Source organism: Seriola lalandi, unplaced genomic scaffold (genome assembly GCF_002814215.2).
Source record: "Seriola lalandi dorsalis isolate HSWRI2012SDOR001 ecotype SW California unplaced genomic scaffold, Sedor1 jcf7180002054646, whole genome shotgun sequence".
NCBI classification, from domain to species: Eukaryota; Metazoa; Chordata; class Actinopteri; order Carangiformes; family Carangidae; genus Seriola; species Seriola lalandi.
The window spans coordinates 177,557-186,167 of record NW_019525199.1 but is presented as its reverse complement, the minus strand read 5'-3'; the positions used below and the strand labels follow the sequence as shown (position 1 = coordinate 186,167).

General features: G+C 49.7%; 1 protein-coding gene across 1 annotated transcript in view; it reads left to right on the top strand.

Moving 5' to 3' along the window:
* Nucleotides 1-8,611, top strand: part of usp32 (ubiquitin specific peptidase 32) — a 51,029-nt gene extending 42,418 nt beyond the window's left edge. The window contains exons 18-34 of the mRNA XM_023420502.2: nt 461-542; nt 671-745; nt 1,444-1,582; nt 2,463-2,568; nt 2,673-2,846; nt 4,232-4,406; nt 4,508-4,659; nt 5,071-5,182; nt 5,269-5,453; nt 5,539-5,723; nt 6,078-6,164; nt 6,370-6,490; nt 6,885-7,076; nt 7,168-7,393; nt 7,601-8,052; nt 8,130-8,222; nt 8,417-8,611. Of these exons, the coding sequence (XP_023276270.1) occupies nt 461-542; nt 671-745; nt 1,444-1,582; nt 2,463-2,568; nt 2,673-2,846; nt 4,232-4,406; nt 4,508-4,659; nt 5,071-5,182; nt 5,269-5,453; nt 5,539-5,723; nt 6,078-6,164; nt 6,370-6,490; nt 6,885-7,076; nt 7,168-7,393; nt 7,601-8,052; nt 8,130-8,222; nt 8,417-8,611 (2,751 nt within the window). The remainder of the gene's footprint in view (nt 1-460; nt 543-670; nt 746-1,443; nt 1,583-2,462; nt 2,569-2,672; nt 2,847-4,231; nt 4,407-4,507; nt 4,660-5,070; nt 5,183-5,268; nt 5,454-5,538; nt 5,724-6,077; nt 6,165-6,369; nt 6,491-6,884; nt 7,077-7,167; nt 7,394-7,600; nt 8,053-8,129; nt 8,223-8,416) is intronic.

Genomic DNA, 8,611 nt, shown 5'->3' with positions numbered 1-8,611 from the left:
GACAGAGAGAGAGAGACAGAGAGAGAGACAGAGAGAGACAGAGAGAGAGAGACAGAGAGAGAGAGACAGAGAGAGACAGAGAGAGAGAGACAGAGAGAGAGACAGAGAGAGAGAGACAGACAGAGAGAGAGAGAGAGAGCAAGCAAAGCAAAGGTCATAGGTCAGATTCAAACCCAGGTCTCTGCACTGAGGACTAAACCTTAATGTTGTGCGCTGCACCAGGTGAGTCACCTGCAGACCTCTGGGCTCTGACAGCGTCTGCAGGTGAATAAAAACCCTCTCGCTCTCTCGTGTGACCAACATGTCGTAGACTGACCATCAGAACACGGATTATCTTCATTCGGATCACAACGCAAACTGAACCGGTCCTCAGCGCCCTCGGGCGACAACAGAGTGATTATTATTATTAATTAGTCGTAATAAAGCCTGATGAGTAACTCTTCCTCTCGTCGCTCTGCAGAACTACCTCACCCTCCTGGACGATGAAGACCACACTCTGGAGAGTCTGAAGATCCAGGACGAGCAGCAGCTGGTCATTGAAGGTATGAAGCTCCTCCCCCCTCCGCCTCCGTTTATAATGAACTTGTAATTGATCCGTAACGAGCAGATAATCAGTGGTAACAGGTCGTTCTGAATGACGGCTCGTGAAATGTCTTCCTCTTCCTCACAGTCCGGAACAAAGACATGAGCTGGCCCGAGGAGATGTCCTTCATCGCCAACAGCAGCAAGATGGACAGACACAAAGGTGAGAACATGAGCAGAACAGCTGATTGGTGGATGTTTTGCCCATTAACACCTTGAAACTCTACGTGGACGTGTTGTTTTCTTCCATGTTTGTTGAAGATGTAAAAATCATTTCTTTAAGTCACTATTTCACCTTTGACTCAGTGTTTTAGAGAAGCTGCTTCAGCAGGAGGAAAGTTTGTAATTGATTCGTTGATTTTGGTAAAAAAACAAAACAGGCTTTTAATTTGAAGAGTCCGCTCGACCAGTGAGATCAATAAACCACAGAAGACACTTTTAAAACATCCAGGTCCACAGAGTTAATTAACATGAATATACAAGACAAGCAGGAAACTGAATCAAGAGCCTGAATCACTGAGCAGCTGCTGCAGATTCACAAAAGATCGTTTGTTCACTACGAACCAAAATTAGAAATCTTTTCTTATTTATTGACATTTCTCTGTATCATATAAAATAACATGTTAATGAGAAAGAGGACGTGTTGTTTCCGAGTCCAGATGGTTAAAGATCCTTTTCATTTTGCAAAAGTTGCAAAGTTGCAGGTTTTTCATCCAAAAAGGATTTTGATTCCTCCAGAGCAGTTCTAAAAGTGTTTTTAATATTTTCTCTCATATCTGCAGCAGGTAAATATATTACAGCTGTTAGTGGAAGTTACTCAATAGGTTGTTTAGGTCTGACCAGTGTTTCCTTGTTTCCCAGTTCCTACGGAGAAAGGAGCCACTGGTCTCAGTAACCTTGGCAACACCTGCTTCATGAACTCCAGTATCCAGTGTGTGAGCAACACCAAGCCGCTCACAGACTACTTCATCTCAGGGAGACACCTGTACGAGCTCAACAGGTGACGTTCAAGACGCCGCGTCGCTCCGGTTTCAGTCTCGCACAAAACACCTTAAGTTTTCTACTTAAGTCTGACACTAGAGGGTTTAATTTCTCCTCAGCTGAGGGAGTTACTTAAGGGTGTTGCACAGAATCTCTTAAAAGGTTTCCTTTGTTAAGGAAAAACGTTCAGGCATTTGCAGCAGTGAAAGAGATTTTACAGCAGTAAAATTCTACAGTTTCCATGGAGACCGTTAATACACATAAGATAACATATGCTTATATGCTGATCCTCATATTGAAGGGACGCTTGAATCCTGACATGGGTCGTGTCTGTTATTCCACACACTGTCCTCCTCCTGTTGTCGTTGTCATGGAAACTTCAGCACAGTGTACAGCGGACGGTCAGAGCGTCTGACACTCACACAGCTGATCGATCGACGTGAAATACTTCACCAGTGATCGACTGGAAAACCACAGAACATCAAACAACACATCACATCAACACATCAACACACAGCATCAAACCACAGAGCGTCATGAACTGCAGCTGATCTGTGATCAGATCACAAACTGATCAGATCTATAGACAGAAATCAATAAATCAATTCCTCTGGTGGAGGCTCCATCAGGGTCGTTCACCCTCTTCATTGATCACAACTGTTTCCTCAGTTTGGTCACTAAGGTTTTTGCAGCAGTTTAACTGACTTTAGCATCAGACTAAGATCAGGAGAAAACCCTTTAAGGAGAAGACTTAAGGTGTTTGAAGCACTTAAGGTTTTTTGTGCAACAGTTTTTATTTTCAGGAAACCTTAACTCAGACTTTTAGGACAATCTTAACTGAAGGTGTTTCATTCAGTTGACCCTTGACCTTTATCTGACCCGTGTTGGTGCTTCCACAGAACCAACCCCATCGGGATGCGAGGTCACATGGCCAAGTGCTACGGCGACCTGGTGATGGAGCTGTGGAGCGGCACGCAGAAGAACGTGGCGCCGCTCAAACTCAGAGTAAATCCTGTCACACACTGTTATCTGTGTGTTTATTGGTCCGGTGCCTTTAAGAAATGAAAGTAAAGTTAATGTTGTTTGTGATGTCATCACTTCCTCTCCAGTGGACGATAGCGAAGTACGCCCCGCGCTTCAACGGCTTCCAGCAGCAGGACTCCCAGGAGCTGCTCGCCTTCCTGCTGGACGGTCTGCACGAGGATCTGAACCGAGTCCACGAGAAACCCTACGTGGAGCTGAAGGACAGCGACGGCCGGCCGGACTGGGAGGTGGCCTCCGAGGTCAGAGGTCACACTGCTCATCAAATACTGTGTATATGTGTTATATGTGTCGCTCAGACAGGCTCCTAATAACTCGTGAACAAGGCGGAACATTTAGCAGCTGAAGAGTCGGGAAGATGGTTTCTCATTCATCAGGAGACACAAACACATCTGTCATCGTTAGCTTCTTCTGCTCTGTATCCATGGAAACACATGACGAGCTTGCACATTAGCAATCCTTCTAATGAGACGCTAGCATGCTAGTTTAGCCTGGACCACACTCATGACTCCAGGAGGCTCCGCCCCCCCAGAGGTCACACCTGAAGATCAACTTCCTGCTTTATAGAAACATGGAGAAAGTTACAAGCTTCAGTCACAAAATACACATGAAGCTTCAAATACACATCGATCTGCTGCTCTGAGAAACAGTCAGTAACAGTCAGTAACAGTCAGAAACAGTCAGAAACAGTCAGAAACAGTCAGTAACAGTCAGAAACAGTCAGTAACAGTCAGAAACAGTCAGTAACAGTCAGTAACAGTCAGAAACAGTCAGTAACAGTCAGAAACAGTCAGTAACAGTCAGAAACAGTCAGTAACAGTCAGTAACAGTCAGTAACAGTCAGTAACAGTCAGTAACAGTCAGTAACAGTCAGAAACAGTCAGTAACAGTCAATAACAGTCAGAAACAGTCAGAAACAGTCAGAAACAGTCAGTAACAGTCAGTAACAGTCAGTAACAGTCAGAAACAGTCAGAAACAGTCAGTAACAGTCAGTAACAGTCAGTAACAGTCAGTAACAGTCAGAAACAGTCAGAAACAGTCAGAAACAGTCAGTAACAGTCAGAAACAGTCAGTAACAGTCAGTAACAGTCAGAAACAGTCAGTAACAGTCAGTAACAGTCAGAAACAGTCAGAAACAGTCAGTAACGGTCAGAAACGGTCAGAAACGGTCAGTAACGGTCAATAACGGTCAGAAACGGTCAGTAACGGTCAGAAACGGTCAGTAACGGTCAGTAACGGTCAATAACGGTCAGAAACGGTCAGTAACGGTCAGTAACAGTCAGTAACAGTCAGTAACAGTCAGTAACAGTCAGAAACAGTCAGAAACAGTCAGTAACAGTCAGTAACAGTCAGAAACAGTCAGTAACAGTCAGTAACAGTCAGAAACAGTCAGTAACAGTCAGTAACAGTCAGTAACAGTCAGTAACAGTCAGAAACAGTCAGAAACAGTCAGTAACAGTCAGTAACAGTCAGTAACAGTCAGAAACAGTCAGTAACAGTCAGTAACAGTCGGTGCATCAGCTCAGATTCATTTAATCTGGTGATGATGTATCGACGCTCTGTTTGTCCTGATCTCACCGCTGTGTGTGTGTGTGTGTGTGTGTGTGTGTGTGTGTGTGTGTCCAGGCGTGGGAGAACCACCTGCGCAGGAACCGCTCCATCGTGGTGGAGCTGTTCCACGGTCAGCTGAAGTCTCAGGTGAAGTGTAAGACCTGCGGCCACATCAGCGCTCGCTTCGACCCCTTCAACTTCCTGTCTCTGCCGCTGCCCATGGACAGCTCCATGCACCTGGAGATCACAGGTGAGGAGGACACCTGAGGACGGGGACAAAGACTCTGAGACTCACTTCCTGTTTTGTAACGACCACGGAGCCTGACTCCTGTTTCCTGGTTGTGTTTTCAGTCATTAAACTGGACGGGTCCACGCCCGTGCGCTACGGCCTGAGGCTGAACATGGACGAGAAGTACACGGGACTGAAGAGGCAGCTGAGTGAACTGTGCAGTCTGAAGCCGGAGCAGATCCTCCTGGCCGAGGTCCACACCTCCAACATCAAGGTACTGAGGCTGCAGCTCGCACAGCTGGAGACACGGAGACGTCTCTCCTGGTTCCACAGCACCGTCACCATGAAAGCTTCAGTTCACTCACATCGTCAACACAAACTGTTTAACCTCCAGAAACACTAAATACATTCACTTCATCTGTGTGTGTGTGTGTGTGTGTGTGTGTGTGTGTGTGTGTGTGTGTGTGTGTGTGTGTGTGTGTGTGTGTGTGGGGGGCATCATTACATAACAAATAAAATAAGCTTCATCTTTAGCTGGTATTAGTTTTCAGGCTGCTGCCATCGCTTCATCTTCATCAACCACCTTCATCCACCTGTAACTTCACCTGTAACTTCACCTGTAACTTCACCTGATCTGAAATGAACCTCTGCTTCTCAGTCTGACGTATAAATCCTCTGTGATCAGAACTTCCCTCAGGACAACCAGAAGGTGCGTCTGTCCGTTAACGGCTTCCTGTGTGCGTTCGAGGTCCCGGTGCCGGGGTCGCCCACCTCTCTGAGCTCCCCCACACTGACAGGTGAGCTCACCTGCTCTCTGTGTTTACATTACCCATAATTCTGTCTGAGAACCCACCCTCACCTACAGCCCTGTCTCTTTCCTCAGACGTCACCCCGATAGCTAACGGACACCTGAGCAACAAGCCCGTCCTGATCCCTAACGGAGGCCCCAGCAGCCTGGTGCCCTCCACCCCAGAGACGCCCGTCGCCAACGGGGTCACCAACGGACACCTGACCCCGGTGCAGGAGAGCCCCTTCATCGGCTACATCATCGCCATGCACAGGAAGATGGTGAGACAGTACGCCGCGTAGAAAAAGTAGTCCCGGCTGGTCGCAGCCTGTGACCTGACCTCCGTGTGTCTGTGTTCACCTGCAGATGCGTACGGAGCTCTACTTCCTGTCGTCTCAGAAGAACCGGCCCAGTCTGTTCGGGATGCCCCTCATCGTTCCCTGCACGGTCCACACCAGTAAGAAAGACCTGTACGACGCCGTCTGGATCCAGGTGTCCCGCCTCGCCAGCCCGCTGCCCCCGCAGGAAGCGAGTAACCACGCCCAGGACTGGTAGGCCCACAGTCCTCTGACTTCTTTCTTTGTGTATTCTGTTGCTTGAAACTTGACCGGAACTATTTTATTCCTCCGCGTCGACGACAGTCACAGCCGCCATTTTGTTTTCAGGTCTCAGTAACGCCTTGAAGGAACTTCTTTAAATTTGGCACAAACGTTCACTAGGACTTCAGTTTGAACTGATTAGATTTTGGTGGTCAAAGGTCAAAGGTCATGGTGACCTCACAAAACACTTTTTAGCCATTACTCAAGACTTCACACAAATGTTTAATGTCTTCTCTGACTGGACGAACAGGAAGTGACCTCACAGTCTGAGCAGGAGGAGCTGACTCTTCTCTGTGTTTCCTGCAGTGATGACAGTATGGGATACCAGTACCCCTTCACTCTGCGGGTGGTGGGGAAGGACGGGAACTCCTGTGCCTGGTGTCCCTGGTACAGGTGAGAAAGTCGACAGTGACACACCTGGTAGAGATGAGAGTTCAGTGAGGAGCATGTGCCCTGAAAATATATGATCAGATATTAAATGTAAGATTTGATTTTTGTCTTAAACAGAAAACAAAGTAAAATCTGTGTGTGTGTGTGTGTCTGTGTGTGTGTGTGTGTGTGTGTGTGTGTGTGTGTGTGTGTGTGTGTGTGTGTCCAGGTTCTGTCGAGGCTGTATGATAGACTGCTCTGAGGACAGAGCCTCTGTCGGGAACGCTTACATCGCTGTGGACTGGGACCCCACTGCCCTGCACCTCCGCTACCAGACCTCCCAGGAGAGGGTGAGACACACACACACACACACACACACACACACACACAGCTCTGAGGTTATTGGCCATGCTTCATGTGCAGCCCTTCATGCTCTTGTAGCAGAAGCTCGTTGTCAGTTTCCTCGTCTTGTACAAACAAAACGACCTGCTGGAAAATAACTGAGGAAACACAGGGATGGTGTTGTCAGTGAGATTTCAGATTCATGACTTCATCTGTTGGTCCGTGTGTTATTGTGCATCAAGAGTTGAGGTGAGAGCAAAGTGCGGGACAGTAACGCCTGCAGCTCCAGGTTTGACCACACGGGGTCATCGGTGAGCCGCTCAACACTCCAGTCCAGAGTGGAGCGAGCTGCTTTGAGACGGGCTGAGTTACACTGAGTGTGTCCCCCCCGTGTCCCTGCAGATCGTGGAGGAGCACTGCAGCGTGGAGCAGTCCCGCCGGGCGCAGGCCGAGCCCATCAGCCTGGACAGCTGTCTGAAGGCCTTCACCAGCGAGGAGGAGCTGGGAGAGGACGAGCTCTACTACTGCTCCAAGTGCAAGACCCACCGGCTCGCCACCAAGAAGCTGGACCTGTGGAGGCTGCCCCCCATCCTGGTCAGTGGTCGCAGACTGTCGGGGGGAGTGTTTATGTGTAGCGCTCTTTGGTCAGCGCGGTCCTCAGTGTGACGTGTGCTCTCCTCTCCAGATCGTCCACCTGAAGCGCTTCCAGTTCGTCAACGGTCGCTGGATCAAATCCCAGAAGATCGTCAAGTTCCCGCGGGAGAGTTTCGACCCCAGCGCCTTCCTGGCGCCCAGAGACCTGGAGCAGCACTGCCTCCACTCCCGCAGCGAGAGCGAGGACCTGCTGAGGGTCGGAGAGGACAACCTGTCCTCCGTCTCTGCCCCCGCCGGCTTCTGCAACCTCAACAAAGGTACACATGCGGCCCCTCGTCTTTCTTTATTCAGCCATTTTGTTGTCAGGTCGTCCGTCCGTCTCTCTCTCGTGGACACGATATCTCACTTACACCTCGACAGAACTTCTTCAACTGTGGTCAAAACATTCACCTGTCAGAATCTAGTTTCAAATAATTGGACTGAGTTGTAGATGATGTGTCTTTAACCCTCTGCTCTCTCCACAGCCTCGCCGGCCTCCAGCAGGAAGTCGGCGCCGTCTCTCAGCCGGACCAGCAGCCCCTCCGGCAGCCCAAAGAGCGGCGGCCGCAAGCCGGGCCGGCTACGCCTGCCTCAGCTGGGCAGCAGACACCGCCTCTCCAACAGCAAGGAGAACCTGGACGTAGCGGCGAACCCTGAGGCCGAGCCGCGGGAGAACGCATCGCAGACGGACACAGAGGGAAGTGCGGCAGCAGCAGGGGGGGCGGGTCTTCCTGGATCGGGAGAGGCGATGACGTCAGAGTCTTGGTGCAGCACGGAGGCGTCCAGCAGCCACTGTGACGTGGTGCTGGTGAACGGAGACAGTAACGGGCTGAGCTCCGACTGCAGCTTGGAGAGCGGCATGGACCCCGACGGCTCGCTGCTGCAGCACAGAGACAACATGTGTCTGGACGCCATCTACAACCTCTATGCAATATCAGTGAGTCGCCGTCACACACACAGTCTGAACGCCACCGCCTGACACCAGTCTGACTGTTTCTCTGTCCGTCTCCTCAGTGCCATTCAGGAATCATGGGAGGCGGCCACTACGTGACGTACGCCAAGAACCCCAACGACAAGTGGTACTGCTACAACGACAGCAGCTGCAAGGTGAGACTGAACCTCGTCCACTTATCAGCCTCATTAACACATTCACTTGGTTTAGAAAAAGAATTATATGTCACACACACACACATACACACACACACACACACACACACACACACACACTGCCTTTAAAAGATATCCTATCCTATGCCTCTCTTTCAGAAACATGTACTACACGTTTTTTTCTTCCCCCTCAGGAAGTGCACTCTGAGGAGGTCGACAGTGACTCCGCCTACATCCTCTTCTACGAGCAGCAGGGCGTCGACTACTCCCAGTTCCTGCCAAAGATCGACGGCAAAAAGATGGCCGACACCAGTAGCATGGACGAAGACTTTGAGTCCGACTACAAGAAATACTGTGTCTGTCTCTTATACACATCTAGACCGCTCTGA